This window comes from Oncorhynchus gorbuscha, linkage group LG07 (assembly GCF_021184085.1).
Source record: "Oncorhynchus gorbuscha isolate QuinsamMale2020 ecotype Even-year linkage group LG07, OgorEven_v1.0, whole genome shotgun sequence".
Lineage (NCBI taxonomy): Eukaryota > Metazoa > Chordata > Actinopteri > Salmoniformes > Salmonidae > Oncorhynchus > Oncorhynchus gorbuscha.
Genome location: NC_060179.1, coordinates 19,323,950 through 19,341,350, shown reverse-complemented (window position 1 = coordinate 19,341,350; position 17,401 = coordinate 19,323,950). Strand labels below are relative to the sequence as shown.

At 46.8% G+C, this 17,401-nt stretch overlaps 1 protein-coding gene across 1 annotated transcript in view; it reads right to left on the bottom strand.

The window, feature by feature from the left end:
• Nucleotides 1-17,401, bottom strand: part of LOC124040486 (histone-lysine N-methyltransferase 2C-like) — a 108,570-nt gene that overhangs the window by 17,360 nt on the left and 73,809 nt on the right. Inside the window, 16 exon segments of the mRNA XM_046357703.1 lie at nucleotides 843-976; nucleotides 2,508-2,686; nucleotides 2,908-3,046; nucleotides 3,255-3,396; nucleotides 3,598-3,762; nucleotides 4,572-4,781; nucleotides 4,955-5,107; nucleotides 5,110-6,717; nucleotides 10,325-10,557; nucleotides 10,749-10,812; nucleotides 10,923-11,007; nucleotides 11,104-11,215; nucleotides 12,592-14,318; nucleotides 14,551-14,570; nucleotides 14,728-15,063; nucleotides 15,320-17,218. Of these exon segments, the coding sequence (XP_046213659.1) occupies nucleotides 843-976; nucleotides 2,508-2,686; nucleotides 2,908-3,046; nucleotides 3,255-3,396; nucleotides 3,598-3,762; nucleotides 4,572-4,781; nucleotides 4,955-5,107; nucleotides 5,110-6,717; nucleotides 10,325-10,557; nucleotides 10,749-10,812; nucleotides 10,923-11,007; nucleotides 11,104-11,215; nucleotides 12,592-14,318; nucleotides 14,551-14,570; nucleotides 14,728-15,063; nucleotides 15,320-17,218 (7,206 nt within the window).

The following is a 17,401-nucleotide window of genomic DNA, read 5'->3' as shown; positions in this document are numbered from 1 at the left end:
CCCATATGCAGTTGCAAACCGTAGTCTGGCTTTTTTATGGCGGTTTTGGAGCAGTGGCTTCTTCCTTGCTGAGTGGCCTTTCAGGTTATGTGGATATAGATACTTTTGACCCGTTTCCTCCAGCATCTTCACAAGGTCCTTTGCTGTTGTTCTGGGATTGATTTGCACTTTTGCACCACAGTACGTTCATCTCTAGGAGACAGAACACGTCTCCTTCCTGAGCGGTATGATGGCTGCGTGGTCCCATGGTGTTTATTTGTGTACTATTGTTTGTACAGATGAACGTGGTACCTTCAGGTGTTTGGAAATTGCTCCCAAGAATGAACCAGACTTGTGGAGGTCTACAAACTTGACATTATGGGAAACTCAAAAGAAGAGGCACTGAGTTTGAAGGTAGTCCTTGAAATATATCCACAGGTACACCTCCAAATGACTCAAATGATGTCAATTAGCCTATCAGAACCTTCTAAAGCCATGACACAATTTTCTGGAATTTTCCAAGCTGTTTAAAGGCACAGTCAACTTAGTGTATGTAAACTTCTGACTCACTGGAATACAGTGAATTATAAGTCAAATAATCTGACTGTAAACAATTGTTGGAAACATGACTTGTGTCATGTATGAAGTAGATGTCCTAACAGACTTGCCAAAACTATAGTTTGTTAACAAGAAATTTGTGGAGTGGTAAAAAACTAGTTTTAATGACTCCAACCTAAGTGTATGTAAACTTCGGACTTCAACTGTATGTATGTTTTCAGAATGTCTACTGCTATTTAGAGTCTAAGATCAGAGCAACTATAGTCGTCAAAATTGCTTGTTTACAATTGCATTTAACCACTCACCTCCGCTGCGACCGGATTCAAGGTGATAGCTATGGATACCAGGCCAGCTTTGGAGCAGGAGGGAGCCGGTCTGAACTGGGAGCCGAAAAAGGAGCTTGAGGGTTCAGTCTTGACCTCTCGCTTAATCTCAGTCCCTGAGAGGAAACAACCAGACAATCTAATATTACAGAGAAACTAACACAAATTATGCTTGTACAACACTGGCCTGAGAATGATATATTAAAGATATTTACCGATATAATGGCTACCATTACTAACAAGAAAAACTTCTTATGACTCAACATAACTATAAAATAACATGGGGAGCCCCTCAGGGGTGCATGCTTCAATCCCCCTCCTGTATTCCCTGTTCCCCCATGACTGTGTGGCCGAGCACAACTCCAACACCAATGAGACAGCCTATAGGGAGGTCAAAGACCTGGCAGTGTGGTACTAGGACAACAACCTCTCCCTCGACGTCAGCAAGACAAAGGAGCTAATCGTGGACTACAAGAAATGGAGGGCAGAGCATGCCGCAATTCACATCGACAGGGCTGTAGTGGAGAGGGTCGAGAGCTTCAAGTTCCTCAGTGTCCACATCACTAAGGACCTATCATGGTCCAAACACATCAACACAGTCGTGAAGAGGGCATGACAATGCCTCTTCCCCAAGAGGCTGAAAAGATTTGGCATGGGCTCTCAGATCCTCAAAATTCTACAGCTGCACCACTGAGAGCATCTTGACAGTCTGAATCACCGCTTGGTATTACAATTGCTTGACATCCAACCGCTAACAGAGGGTAGTGCATACAGGCCAGTACATAACTGGGGCCGAGCTCCCTGTCATCTAGGACCTCTATACCAGGCAGTGTCAGAGGAAGGCCCTAAAAATTGTCAAAGACACCCAAGTCATAGACTGTTCTCTCTGCTACAGCACGACCAGTGGTATGGATGCAACAAGTCTGGAACCAACAGGAACCTGAACAACTTCTACCACCAAGCCATAAGACTGATAAATAGTTAGTTAAATAGCTACCCGGACTATTTGCATTGACTCATCACATACACTGCTGGTACTGTTTACGATCTGTCACTTTATTCCTAGTTATATGTACATATCTACCTAGTACCCTGGCACAGTGACTCTGTACTGGTACCCCTTGTACACTGATGGAATTCAAATGTTCCATATGTACAAAAAGCTTATTTCTCTCCAATGTTGTGCACAAATTTGTTTATATCTCTGTTAGTGAGCATTTCTTCTTTGCCAAGATAATCCATTTCAAGAAGCTGAATAAAAAGCATGATCATTACACAGATAGACTTGTGCCAGGGATAATATAAGGGTCATGAAAATGTGCAGTTTTGTCACATGCCACAAATGTCTCAAGTTGAGGGAGTATGCAATTGGCATGTTGACTGCAAGAACGTCAACCAGAGTTGTTGCCAGTAAAATCTTTGAAATTGTTGCGTTTATATTTTTGTTAAGTATATATATATTGCCAAGATATCATTACTCATTGTATCTATTAATGTGTTGTACTTTTCTATTTTCTTTCTCTCTGGATTGTTGTGAAGGGCCTGTATTTAAGCATTTCACTGTTAGTTCACACCTGATGAATAAAATTGTATTAGATTTTTGTAGCTCTTGTTCAGTCAGGAGAGAATTGTATTTGTGATTCTTACCTTTCCCGCTGGCGCTAGGCAGCATGGGAATTACAGGGGAGGAGCAAGGGGAGGGGGGCTCCTCCTTGACATTTGACAAGTCGGGGTAGCGGCTGATCTCCACGCCGACCACACTCTCAGGGGACGAGGAGGGGACGAAGCTATCAGGGGTGTCCCTGTCCGCACAGTGGTCCTGACTCCTGGGATGTACACAGAATCAGGGAAACTAGTTCAACCACTGGGCTCCTTCACATAACCAGGTCAGGGCAGTACAGCTTGGCTCGGCTCAGTAGTGCAGAAGGGTATTAATCTGTTTAATACTCTCCGTTCAGAAGCTAAATTACAGTTACTCGCTCAAACCAGGTAGGAACTATCCTGACCCCCATTGAAATGTGGATTTGCAAGTCCTCCAAAGGCTCACCTGAGTTCCTCCTGGTTGTTATGGGGTGGTGTGGGGAGCGAAGCGGGGACGTCCACCGTCTTGGGCCCCTGGGTGATGGCATGGGCCAGCAGGTCTTTTTCTGTTCGGAACGCTGTAGATAGGTGCTTGGCTTTTAGGCCTATAGGGAGAAAGTAAAACATTTATTGTTCCTTTTATTTTCAGACCTTAGAAATGTGTCTTCTTCCATTGCAATCCCAGTAGTGATACTTTGATGTATAATTTTAGATCACCATTTAATATTAGCTATAATATTACTACAGCATTACATCTCCAAAGAAGTGCGACAGAGGCGCAGAAGATTTAGAAAATGTTGAGTCCCACTTTACCATCATGGCCACCCAAGATGGCAGCTTTCTTGGTAAGATCCTCGGCCGGGGCGAACCCGTTGACCATCTTCTGCCTCGCCACAGGGGGCGGCGTGGAAGGGAGTGATGCTGGAGGGGTGGGCGGGTTGCTCAAGTTGTTCCGCTACAAAATGGCAAATCACACAACATCGTAACTGGATCCAACTAGGGAAATGTGTTTTAGTATACAGGAAGGAGCATTCAACAAATGTGCGGCTATCTATTTTATTTTCTAGGAACAATGTTCCTTTTCCTATCCTATACCTTTTTCTACACTCCACCTGGGAAAGGGATGGATGTGCATACACTAGTGATCTCTCCTCACCTTGTAGATGAGCTGGGAGTAGTAGTCTGACACGCCGCCCAACGAAGCGCTGCCAAAGGATCCTGACAGGCTGTTCTCCCCGTTCAGCTGCCCGCTGCCGAAGGGGGGAAAGTGAGCAAAGTTCACCACCATCAGGGGCTCTATCAGGGGCAGCAGGGAAAGCTGCTGTGGGGGTGGAGGAAGAGAGGAAGGAGGGTTAGTGAGAGCAGAAGGGACGCTGTACGTGGTACTGTATTTTAAAGGCTTTCTCACTGCTTATATTTCGAGGTAAGCACTGAACAGGATCAAAGTTAGTTCTAGAAATTGAATGAAAACATTTGACTGTTATTAATGACCTTTTTGGGTGGTGTAATAACTGAGGTTATTTTAACCTAACGTTATATGGTTATCAAAAGTGTAGTCGAGGTGTAGGCAGTCTAGACAAAATGCAGCCTCTGGAGTTTTTTGGCAAACATTTTATTGTGCCCCTGTGAAAGGATCACCACTGCATAACCCATGGTATATCTCATCATAATTTGAAGGACATACAATTTCTTTATTTTATTATTAGTCAACTCAGTATTAGATTTTCCCATTTAATATTCGGTTTATGCCTTCCATAAAAGTTGAGTGATTATTTTTTTAAATCCACAGACCATTTAATTCCACCTAAATGAAAGTAATTACATATTAAGATGAGTGATTTATGAGGTGTGCTAACAGAAAATAAACACGCACATTTGTACCTAAGCAACTGCAGAGAAAGATAAACTTTCATCTCTAAAATCAGCAGCCTGAGTGCTAATCTGCACATAGCGGCACCACACACGTGAAATATTTAATGCCATCAATCAAAAAATGGAAATATGTACTAAATAAAACTCTTTATGTTTCGGACTGGGAACATGACCAGACCAATCAACACATTCTATCAACACACAATAGCTAATCGGCACATTCAACACTGTTCGGTGGCTGACTACTATGATCTGTACCTGTTTGAGCTGGGTCATCAGAGTGTCAGCACTGGAATAACCAATCGGCTTCTCCTCTTCCTCCTTCTTCCTCCTCTTGTAGCGCGATGGTGGTTTCTCCACGCCGTTTTTATGCATCAGTTTGTTGCGTTGCTGCTTCCTCTTGCCCTGTTCCGGCACCGAGGGTTCTAGGAGCTCGGTGCTTCCTGTCAGCTGACTGCGCCGGGGAGTCTGGAAAATTACAACAAGACAAGGTTGGTGAGCTACTATTACACAACAAAGAGTTTTCATTAGGAATGTAGTATTGCTTAGAAATTGCTTAGCCAATTTTGTACCAATATTTCGATTTCAGTTAGAACATGCAGTAACCTATGCTATAGTGACTGTGGTCTTTCCCTTCTCACCATGTTGTTGGCGGTGAAGGCCGGCCTGGCAGTGGCTTTTCGGTCTGATGAGTCCTCCTGCTCTGAGCGCAGTTTGTCAAAGGATATCTGCCGTGTGGGAAAGGTCTGGTTGGCATTGGCGCCGGGTGGGGGCGTGCTCTTGTTCTTCAACAGGTGCTTAAGCAGCTCGTTCCCTGTGTCGCCACCTTTGGCACCGTGGAGTGGCGAAGAAAACCCCCCCCTCGCTTCCCTCCTCCACCTTTACTGTCCCGCCAGCTCGGGGGAACGTGCTGCAAGGCCGACCCCTCGTTGGCCGCCTCGTCCCTTCTGCACTCAGTCTCAATGGTCTCCAACTTGATTTGGAGGGTTTCGTCAAACAGGGGAGCCCGGTCATTCTCAGAGCCCATGCTGGAGTAGCCACCCTGGGCTAAGCTGCTGCCCGAGAGCTGCCTCTCCAGTTCTGTGGAGGGGGCCAAACCAGAGGACCCCACTGGGAGGAAAAGATCGGACAGATCCTGCTCACAGGGAATGCTGAGGCTCCGGGTGGATGAGGTGTCAGACCCGCGGGAGGGCGTCAGCGGGGAGCAGCGGTCTGAGTGGGGAGTGGACGGGGTCTTAACAGAGTCTGTGTCGTCGACCGAGTCTCCCTTCTTCTTCCTGTTCCTCTTCTTCTTGACCTTCTCCTCTGGGATGATGTTGGAGTAGAGCTGGATCAAGGACTGGCCTGAGCCGGGGTAGTTTGGAGGCAGGGGGGTGGATGAGTCCATTCCGAACGGAAGTCCCTGTCCCTCGCCTCGGCCCCCACTCTGGGGCATCATCCCAGGGCCTCTGAATCTGGCGGGACGGGGCAGTCCCGAGGGGAAGTTGAGCCCCTGCAGCATGGGGTTTTTGGGACAGAAATTGGGACCCATCTCGGGACCACCAAAAGCCCCAGTCTTGGGCATAGGCCTGCGCTCGTCCCCCAGCATGAAGGCCCCATTGCCCTGCTGGGGGAACATGGGCCCTAGCTGCCCCTGCTGTGGTGGTGCTTGTTGTTGAGGTCTAGAGGGCTGCATGAAGTCTTGGGGCAGATCAGTATTGTAGAATGGCATGTGGGCCAGGCTATCCCCACTGGGGTTAGTAACTCCGGGGCCATGTGGGAGCCCAGCGGGACCCATACTCAGGCCTTGCTGCTCCATCTCCAGCCGTTGCTGCATGGCCCGGTGCCTGTCTACCTCCTGCATCAGCTGAACCCGCTGTCTCTCCTGCTGCTCCCTCATGCGGTCCCGCCTCTCGCGCTCCTGGAAGCCCTCGCTGAATGGATTGTTATCATCAAATTTCACAGCAAGGCTATTACTGCCACCACCACCGTTACCTCCGCTGGCTCCCTGGGTTCCTGCTCCTTTGCCTGCAGGTGTGGCTTTTACGCCGGGCACCATTGAGGCTGATTGAGGCTGAGGCGGAAGTTGGGTCTGGGGTTGTAACTGGGGCTGGTGCAACTGGGCAGGGCTGGCAGGGGGCATCTGAGCTGGAATTCTTGGACCCGGGCCTCCCATCGGTCCTGGGGCTCCCCCAGGGTGCCAGCCTGGCACGTTGGGCATGCGGGCAAGGTTAGGCTGGCTGGGGTGGGGCTGCATTGTCATCATGGGCTCCATCATGGGCTGGCCCAAAGGGGGCCCCCTGGGCATTATAGGGGCAGCATGAGCTGGCATCCCTGGCATCATAGGAGCCTGTAGACTTAGCTGTTGCTGCTTGACACGGTACTCCTCTATCAGCTCTGCATGGTCTTTCTGCTGTTTCCGAATCTACCAGAGAGAAACAGCACAAGAGTAAAAAAACAATAAGAGAAATGTGAGCAGACTGAAGGTTATCCCACCCAATTCTTCACAGTGCAAGATGGTATTGAGACAATTTTAGGCACTGCTTTTCTATACAGTCCAATTACAACTGGTATTTACCTGACAATCACAGAAAGAACAGTGATCAAATGCTATTTTCTGTTACTTATTCAAAATACCTCCATATAATACGTATCGATGCAGTAAATGTTTCTATGATTCCACAAGAAATCCGATTGAACCATTACGAAGTAAATACCAGGTAAATAGCAAAACCTCTTAACCTCTTGAGTGTAGGGGGCAGTATTTTGATGTTTGGATGAAAAACGTACCCAAATTAAACTGCCTATTTCTCAAGCCCAAAATCTAGAATATGCATATAATTGTCCGATTAGGATAGAAAACACTAACGTTTCCAAAGCGGTCAAAATATTGTCTGTTATTGCAGGCGAAAACCTGAGGAAAATCCAACCAGGAAGTGCTGTTTTTCCTGAAACCTCCCTGTTCCATTGCATGCCTTCCCTCCATTTAAAGGGATATCAACCAGATTCCTTTCCTTATGGCTTCCACATGCTGTGAACAGTCTTTAGACATAGTTTCAGGCGAGAAAGATCACATCGTGTCATTGGATGGCTGGGTGCCAGCAGAGTTTTGCATGCGTGAGCAGCTTGGAGCAGACATTTTCTCTCTCACTACAATTGAAAAAGCTACGGTCCGGTTGAAATATTATTTATTATTTATTGTAAAAACAACCTGAGGATTAATTATTTTTAAAAGTTTGACATGTTTCTACGAACTTTACGGATACTATTTGGAATTTTCGTCTGCCCCGTCGTGACCGCTCGAGCCTGTAGATTTCTGAACATAACGCTCCAACCAAATGGAGATTTTTGGATTTAAAAATAATCTTTATGGAACAAACGGTACATTTGTGTAACTGGGAGTCTTGTGAGTGCAAACATACGAAGATCATCAAAGGTAAGCAATTCATTTTATTGTTTTTCTGACTTTCATGACCAATCTACTTTGCTGCTAGCTGTTTAATGTTTTATCTGCTGAGAGAGATGTCCTAACAAACGTTTGGATAGCTTTCGCCAAAAAGCTTTTTTTGAAATCTGACAAGCCAGGTGGATTAACAACAAGCTAAACTGTGTTTTTCTATATTGCATGAGTGGAGGATGTGTGTTAACTTCACAGAATAAATCATGCCTTTGTTCTCCTGTGGTGTTTGTCTCGCAGCCTCGCCACATTTAAAAGGTCACGGAAGTTGGAAATAATTAGCAAAGGCGCCAATTGTTTTGCTAAGAAAAGTTCAAAAGGTTTGTTTTCAAGCTCAATGTTTCCCTTGATTCTCAAGAAACCAAACAGTTATTTAAAAGTAGCAGCTGTTTTTCAGCAATCAAGCTTTGTGTGCTGCTGAGGAGGAGGGTTAAGATTGTCAAAATTGAGGGGACAGAAATACAAAGCAAAGAGTTGATAACTGAGCCGACATCAAGAGTTTAATTTCAAGAGAAAATTGATAAGATGGAATCCAACATGATGTGGGAGCTAAAGACCAAAAGGCCAAAGGAAAACCCTAAATTAAGCCCTCAAAGATAGATTCTCTCCATGTACAAAGCAAGTCCTGCAGGCTTTAGTTATCTTATCTTGATTATTGTCCTGATATATGGTCAAGTGCTGCAAAGAAAGACCTAGTTCAGCTGAAGCTGGCCCAGAACAGAGTTGCACGTCTTGCTCTTCATTGTAATCATAGGGCTAATATTAATACACTGCTCAAAAAATAAAGGGAACACTACAATAACACATCCTAGATCTGAATGAATGAAATATTCTTATTAACTACTTTTTTCTTTACATAGTTGAATGTGCTGACAACAAAATCGCACAAAAAATATCAATGGAAATCAAATGTATCAGCCCATGGAGGTCTGGATTTGGAGTCACACTCAAAATTAAAGTGGAAAACCACACTACAGGCTGATCCAACTTTGATGTAATGTCCTTAAAACAAGTTAGTAGTGTGTGTGGCCTGGGCACGCCTGGGCATGCTTCACCATAATTTGCAAATAAATTCATTAAAAATCCTACAATGTGATTTTCTGGATTTTTTTCTCTCATTTTGTCCGTCATAGTTGAAGTGTACCTATGATGAAAATGACAGGCCTCTCTCATCTTTTTCAGTGAGAGAACTTGCACAATTGGTGGCTGACTAAATACTTTTTTGCCCCACTGTATATACGGTCATGTACAGGTCATTCGGAAATATTCAGACCTCTTTACTTTTCCCATAATTTTGTTACGTTAATGCCTCTAAAATGTATATAAAACATTTACATGAGTATTCAGACTTTGTTGAAGCTCCTTTGGCAGTGATTACAGCCTCGAGTCTTCTTGAGTATGACGCTACAAGCTTGGCACACCTGTATTTGTGGAGTTTCTCCCTTCACTACAGATCCTCTCAAGCATTGTTTGGTTGGATTGTGTCGCTGTACAGCTATTTTCAGTTCTGTTCGGGTTCAAGTCTGGGCTCTGGCTGAGCCACTCAAGGACATTCAGAGACTTGTCCCGAAGCCACTCATGAGGTGTCTTGGCTCTGTGCTTAGGGTCGTTGTCCTGTTGGAAGGTGAACCTTTACGCCAGTCTGAGGTCCTGAGCGCTCTGGAGCAGGTTTACATCAAGGATCTCTCTGTACTTTACGTTCATGTCCTCGATCCTGACTAATCTCCCAGTCCCTGCCGCTGAAAAACATCCACACAGACCAGAGAATTTTGTGTCTCATGGTCTGAGTCCTTTAGGTGCCTTTTGGGAAACTCCAAGCGGGCTATGGTGAGCCTTTTTACTCTACTAGAAAAAAAGATTGGTGGAGTGCTGCAGAGATGGTTGTCCTTCTGGAACTTTCTTCCATCTGCAAAGTGGAACTCTGTCAGAGTGGCCATAGGGTTCTTGGTCACCTCCCTGACCAAGGCCCTTCTCCCCCGGTTGCTCTACGAAGAGTCTTGGTGGTTCCAAACTTCTTCCATTTAAGATTGATGGAAGCCACTTTGTTCTTGGGGACCTTTCAATGCTGCAGAGATATTTTTGGTACCCTTCCCCAGATCTGTGCCTCGACAATTTTGTCTCTGAGCTCTACGGACAATTCCTTAGACCTATGGCTTTTATTTTGCTCTGACATGCACTGTAAACTTTGGGAACTTATATAGACAGGTGTGTGCCTTTCCAAATCATGTCCATACAATTTAATTTACAACAGGTGGACTCCAATTAAGTTGTAGAAACATCAAGGATGATCAATGGAAACAGGATGCACCTCAATTTCGAGTCTCATAGCAAAGGGTTTGAATACTTGTGTAAATAAGTTTTAATATATATATATATACACATTTGCCATACATTTCTAAAAACCTGTTTTCACTTTGTCATTATGGGGTAGTGTGTGTAGATTGACGGACATTAAAAAAAAAATCCATTTCAGAATAAGGTTGTAACGTAACAAAATGTGGAAAATCTCAATATTAAAAAAAAAACTTAAACATAGAATGCCTGCAATGAACCCTTGCTGCATTTAGTTAGCTACCTGTTCCAACTGTTTCTGCACCACATTCTGCTGCTCTGTCACATGCTTCAGCTGCTCGACGTCCTCCTTAGGGAACTCACGGCCAGCCTTCTTGGCCGTCCGCTGTTTGGCTGACAGGGCTTTCTTGGATTTCCTGTGGGCCCCAATCTGGTCTTCCAGAAACTTCTGCTGCATCTGCAGGAGCTGTTGGGTCTCCTTGAGCCACTCCTCGTACTGCTTCCTCTTTTCATCGTCTGAGAGACGGGAGACAAAACTGTATACATAAATCCATACAAGTGAAATCGAATAGACCCTGGATTGGATATGGTCGTCAACAAATGAAATACTGAAGAGAACAAATGGGTATATGATTAGTATTTTGGTTAAAATGAATGAGGATGTCATAATCAAATGCAAATAGAAACACTTTGGGTTGTCCACTCACTGACAAATCCAGGTCCAAAATTTGGGGGGTTCGGTCTCGCCATCTGTGGAGCCAACTTCCCGTCCTGCAAAGACAATCAAACAATAATGTGGCCTTTTTTTCTAGCTTAAGATATGAAACATTTGGCAGGCAGACTGATAGACAGACAAATAGTGGTTGATTCACGATGCTTACCTGTCCAAACACATGTGGAGGCAGAGTGTCAGCAGCATCTGGTCCATGGGCTCCTGGCGTATGCTGAATTCTGAGAGGATCATTGCTTTAGGGAACATGAAAACATTTTTTACCCTTTCAATTAAATAACATGACATAGCACAAGAACTCAAAGCTAGCATTGGTGAAGCTTTTGCCTTACCTGTTAATGACTATTGAGGGCATTCCCATGCTGTTCTGAGCCATGACTTTATTGATTCCCTTCAGGGCTACCATCTTAGCCTTCATGATCGGGTCTGTGACGGCATCAAAATCTGCTAAATAACAAAACAAAACTAATCAATATCAGTCATTTTTTGACAAGTCCTCTTAATCCATGTTTTTTATGACTCTACAGATAACGAACAGGTACAGGGCAGAACACACACAGATATCCTACCAAAATCAAACCCACCCCAACCGCCCTATGCTCCCTACTAAATAAAACACACCCCACCAGACATGATATACAATGAGTAACATAATCAAATAGTAAAATAATAAAGATATTATTTAAAAAACAAACATTTTTATAATAATAATTTAAAAATAGTCATAATAATGATACAAATTCAAATTTGGGTTGGTTTATGGAGTTGTGAAATTAGTTGGATCCATGTCTTCTACAATGGATAGGAAAGGTTGCCAGATATTATAAAATGGGATTGCAGCACGGAATAGCGTATTTTCTTTAGCTTGAGATGTTGCATAACTTTCTTTATTCAATGGTTAAAAGTAGGAGGAAACCCATCCTTCCACTTAAACAGTAGTACATGCCGGCATGTTGCCCATAGAACTGTTTCAAGGGGTCTCCTGTGGTGCCACTCCGAATAATGCAATAAAAGGCATTATTTGAACGCCTATTAAAATGAGAAGTTTATTTTTACAACCACATTTCTATTTCTGATGTAAATGGCATGTTATAGAAGGGTCCATACACCTTTTTTGTGATTTCACTTGTTTTTGAGAAACTTAACCCAAACAGGACATCTCGTTGTGTAGTATGGGGGAAATGGAACGTTATGGATAAAGTTCAGAATGACACAATTTCATGTGTACAACATCTAAAGACCTGCATCAATATACTGAGAGATTTGTAGTATTTGGGTGTTCTTGAAGCAATGGTTAATGTTTTTCAGGGGCCCCATAATATTCAACGAAGTAGTGATTTGCTGTTTGGGGTAAGTTTCTCAAAAACAAGTGAAATCACAAAAATGGTGTCTGAGGACTTCTAGAACATGCCATTTACATCAGAAATAGAGATTTGGTTGTAAAAAAATAACTTCTACTTTAAGGTTTGACCTCTTTCCAAGCCATTTTAAAAGAATCCACACGTCACGAGTGCCACATCTAAATTATGTATGGAACGCTGGTGAAGTAAGACTCCCAAAAGTCTCTCTTAGTCAAGAAAAATTATGTCCAACATTCTGTTCTTTTTTTTTGCTTCGAAATATTTAAAAAAGCATTTGTCTCAAACGAAAATGGCTTCATATTCTACATATCTGCCAAAAAGGATGATTATGCAAAATGACTGCAAAACCCCCAGAGGACTGTTCTGACTACACTCTGGAAATAACTACATGTAGAGGGGTAGTGTGTGACTCAATTAAACGGATCACCAAAACAGCAGTCACAAGCTTATTGTCCTTACCTATGTTGGGGAAGAAGGAGTCGCTGGAGCGCTGTTGGATCATTGCCTGCATCTGCCTCTGCTGCTGCTGCTCTTGCCTCTCCTGGTCCAGCAGGTCCTGCAGTAGGAGGGGCTGCTCGTCCAGCAGCAGAGGCCTGTTTTGTGGGCCGGCCTGCCCCAGCAAGGAGCCTTGCTGGCCCTGGAGGTTCAGGCCATGGGCAGTGGGCTGCTGACTGGCTCCCACCATGGCTAGGTTTAGCTCCACCTGCTGGTTTACTGAGGCCCCGAAACTGTGGTTCCCCCCAAGGATGTGGTTTGGGTTTCCCATTGAAAGCCTGCTCTGAACCAACGCAGGGTTCACCCGATGTCCCATAGCCACGCTGGGATTGAGCCTGTTGTTGTCTTGGGCATGTTGCATGCCTGTGTTTGGGTGTAGCCCAGTGGCCTGGTTCGACTGGGCAGCTATGTTCCCTTGATGAGGAGAGCCGGTTGGGACTAACCCAATGTTTTCCAGTTTCTCTTTGACCAGAAGGTTGGAGAGGCCCGGAGCCGAGACTGTATGTCCAGGCTGCTCATACAGCCCTGCGCCCTCTTGGTTAGTCATGGTTCTGTTGTCATTCATCCGGCCACTGCAGAGTGGCTGGTCCTGGTTTTTCATGTGTCCATCTTTGACCTCCATTTTGATTGTTTCCTCTATTTTGACTATGTCCAAAGTCTCTTTCGATTTGTTGGCCTCCTGTCTGATTTGGCCGTCTGATTTGATGGATTTCCCTACGGACTGGGACGAAGTGGCTGCGCAGTCTCCGCTGGCGTTCCTCTTCTCCGACAGGGCTTTCTGGAGGTCCGAGGTCTCTCCCTGTTGGTGTTCCTCCATGGGGTCACCCAGGTCGAGATCTTCACTGAACATGTCTTTCTTGTCTTCCAGGTTGAGCTCAGGATCCGTGTAGGCGATGAGGTCAAACTTCCCAGACATGAGGAAGTCGTCGAGGTGCAGGTCATTGGATCCCAGGTCCAGGTCTTTGCCATCATCCGGGTCGAGGTTCAGGTTCAGGTCAACCAGGTCTTTGACCTCCACGTCTTCGAGGTCCTTCACTGCAGAGTCGTCAGCGTCCAGGTTTTCGTCGATTCCGTCTCCACTGGGTATCTGAGTCTCCTCCGTTTGACCGGTGCTAGACCCAGGCAAGAGCACACCAGATGGCTCTGCATTGAGTAACTCACTAGTGACAGGGTGGCTGAGGGACCTATTCAGTGGAGGATGCTGTTGTTGTTCAGTGGTCACCTGCACTTCAGTCTGCTGCTGGTGCAGGTTCTCCATACTAGCCAACATCTGCATTTGGCCAACCGATCCCTGGGAAGGTCTGCCCATCATGGGAGCCATCGTTCTTGGTCCCTGGTTCCTGGCAATGCCAATCTCCTGGCCTCCCATGAAGCACTGGGGTGGTCTCTGGGTTTGGTTGGAGGGGTCCATGACGTCGGGAGGTCCATGCCCAAAGGGGTTCTTGATCCGGTTCTCAGGGGCCCTGTGGCGGAGCTCAATGAACGGCTGACCCATGATATTGTGCTGCTGGACGGTAAGGCCCCGTGGAGGGAAGTCCTGGGGGAGTCCTGTCAGGGGGTTGCCCCTCCTGGAAAAGTCCACCGAGAGGGACCTTCTCATCTGGGGAGGAATGTTATCGACCATGGGCCCGCCGGGCATCTGCTGAGGGGGTCTGAGGAAATGTTGCTCCTGGCCGGAGGGAAATCCAAACCTGAGAGAAGAAAGGATGAAAAACACATTGTCAAATGCTAATCCATGAACAAGGCAGAACACAATATCATAGATTGCTAATGATTGCTTTCTACACACAAATAAGGAATATTACACAGTGAGTAGCACTTTAAAAATGCCACTTCATTCCACAATGCATGTCTAACGAGGAGCAACACAATCTTTAAGAGAATTATAATGGATTGGATTTGATATATAGAGCGTCTTCCTACCAACTGAGGTACTCAAAGCGCTTTACATAGTAGGGGGAAACTCACCTCATACACCACAAATGTGTTGCATTATGAAAATATACAGCTGCATTTAAATGTGGTAAAGGCCTTGTCCATAAAAAAAGAAGTGTCAAGGGCAAGAGTTTATGTATACCTATGCTGTCAATCTTGACTAACCTCATTCCTTGGGGCCTCAAGCCCATGTTGTCCATGTCCCTGGGGAAGTCGGGTATGGCAAACTGTCCCTTGTTGGGGAAGGGTCCTCGCTGGTCCCCTAGGAAGGTACCAGGGAACCTTTGACCCCCCGAGAACTTGGGGGCCGCCCCTCATGGGTCCTGGGTAAGGGGGTGGTGGTCTGCCAAACATGTGGCTCTGAAGGGTGGGATCTTCTTGTGACCAGTGACGGGTCACCGCACCAGTAGCTCCACCAGCTTCCAGTAGTAGTCCCTTCTCTTGCCGGATGGCCGTCTTCTGTTGCTGCTGCCTCAGGATTAGCTGTCGCAGTCTCTGCCGCTGCCCGGGCGGGGGGGGGGGTACACATTAGCAAGTAACAAACATATCCTGCATCTTGCTGCTATTAATTAATTATTATTTTAGGGGTCCTTAGAGAGGAGCAACAATTATTTCATTTTGCACTAACGTGCACTGTCATACTGGCTTGGGAACGACTAATCACCTGCTAATAACTGTGCAAACAGAAGAAGGATTTATGACAATTCAAGTGTTATCCATGTGACAGTGTCATTGCGTCTCTACTAAATGCAAATACCTGTCTGAGCTTCTCCTCAGTGTCTCCCAGGTGTGGCTGCATGCTGTTCTGAGCAGCAACAGTGTTGCTGCTCAACTGGGAGATATCATGGGCTGGCCTTTCTGAAGCTTGAGCACAAGGTTTCATTGGACCCTGTTCAAAGGGGTCGTGAATCGGCGTTTGACCACCGTGATGATTCGACTGTGGCAGAGAGAAACTTTCGTCTGACATTTCCGGGTGCTTCGATATCTGAAAGCCTGGGGCACTTGGATGGGCAAACGTGTCCTGCATCCTGCCCGGAGACTGGTGGGAGAAGGGGTCAGCTGGGAGTTGGGACATAGGTATCGGTCTGGAGCCTAGTCGATTGAAGGCGTCAGGACCCGCTCCTAGTCGGGGCGTCCCTGAAGCTTGGGAGTAAGGGTCGGTGAGGAGTGGTCTTGGGGTTCCAGGGGGCTGTGCGTATAGAATGGCATTGGAGGGCCGATGGGTACCAGTTTGTTGGGCATAGGGGTCCATGTTCCTTTGACTAGCAGGGGATTTGGGAAATCTATCCCCTTGGGCAGGTCTGGGGGTACCTGGCATGGAGGCATAAGGATCAGTGGAGTGAGATGGAGACAGTCTGCGATTGGCTGGGTGCTGCTGGGGAAACTGGTCTAGATGAAGGCTAGGTGGCTTCTGCAGGTATGAAGGATCTGAGTGTGGTCTGGGGGTGCCTGGCGGTTGGGCGTACGGGTCAGGCATCTGCTGGGAATAATCTGGTCTCGGGGTGGATGGTGCTTGGGCGTATGAGTTTCTGTGAGGGTGTCTCATCATTGGCATGGGTTGAGAGAAATGGCCCTCCTGGGATTGGCGCATCATCCTGGGCTCATTGGGGAACCCTTCCCCCATGGGCGAACGGGTGGTGAGGGGCTGCTGGGCATAGGGGTCGGCCTGTGGTCCTTGGGGAAAGCCATTAGATGGCCCTCGTCTAAGTACCCCAGGCATAGGGCCACCGTAGGGCTCTTGCTGGGACTGCTGGGGAGGCATGGGGGCTTTGAACACCGGCACAGAGCCCGACTCATTGCTGCCGGGGATGGGAGTGAGCAAGGGCCTGGAGTAGGGGTCCGAGAGGATCATGCGGTTGTGAGACATGCGCTGGTAGACCTCAGCTCGGTGGCCCCCTATCCTGGCAAAAGCCTCTCCTCCAGAGGGAGGGCTCATCATGTGCCTGACCTGCTGCTTTTGCTGCTGCTCAACGAGTCCTGAAGGGCCCACCCTGGCGGGTCCCATGGGTTTCACAAACGAGTCAGGTGGCCTGGGGGTATCTGGCATCTTAGCATAAGGGTCAGCATTACCAGACGTGGGCGAGCCAAAGGACTTGTGTGCTGGGGAAGGCCTCCCTCCACTTTCCTGCATCTCTGACAGAGAGTTCTGCTGGGGCGTGGTGGATCCGCCATCCCCAGGGGGCGGTCTCGGGGTGCCCACAATCTTGGCATAGGGGTCCCAAGGTGAGGATGGCCGGGAGCCTGAGGAGGAACTCGGGGAGTACATCTGTGGTGACTGGGGCTCGGAGGATGGTCCCTGCTGCGGGTACGAGGTCTCCTGGGTGGGTGTCCTCGACGACGGAGGTAGGAGCTGTGGTCTGAGGAACACGGCATCCTGTGACCCGGAGGAGGGCGTGACTGGAAGTTGGGGTCTTGCGAAGCCATCCTTAGACACTATTGGCTGCAGAGGGGATGAGTTTCCAGACTTTCCACCATTGCTGGGCTGAGGTGTCATGGGGCTCTGGTTCCCACTATTAGGTGTTGTATCTCCACATGATTGACTGCTAAACAGCTGTTGTTGTTGCTGCTGCTGGAGTTGTTGCTGCTCATTTTTAACCTGCTCCAGCTTTTGAGTAGCTTCGATCTTCGCTTGCTGCTTGGTCTTTTGTCTCATTTGCTGCCATGGAAACAAGAAAAGCAGGGGAGGGGAGGCACTTCAGTGAATGAGGCCTTTTTGAAAGTGTTGAATTTGAAATTTTATGATGACATGGTGCTAAGAATGCTCTCTTTCCCTCACTCACAACAAAGTTAATACTTTTTCAATATGAGTGGGTCTAGCGTGTGTTGTTAAGCCATGCAA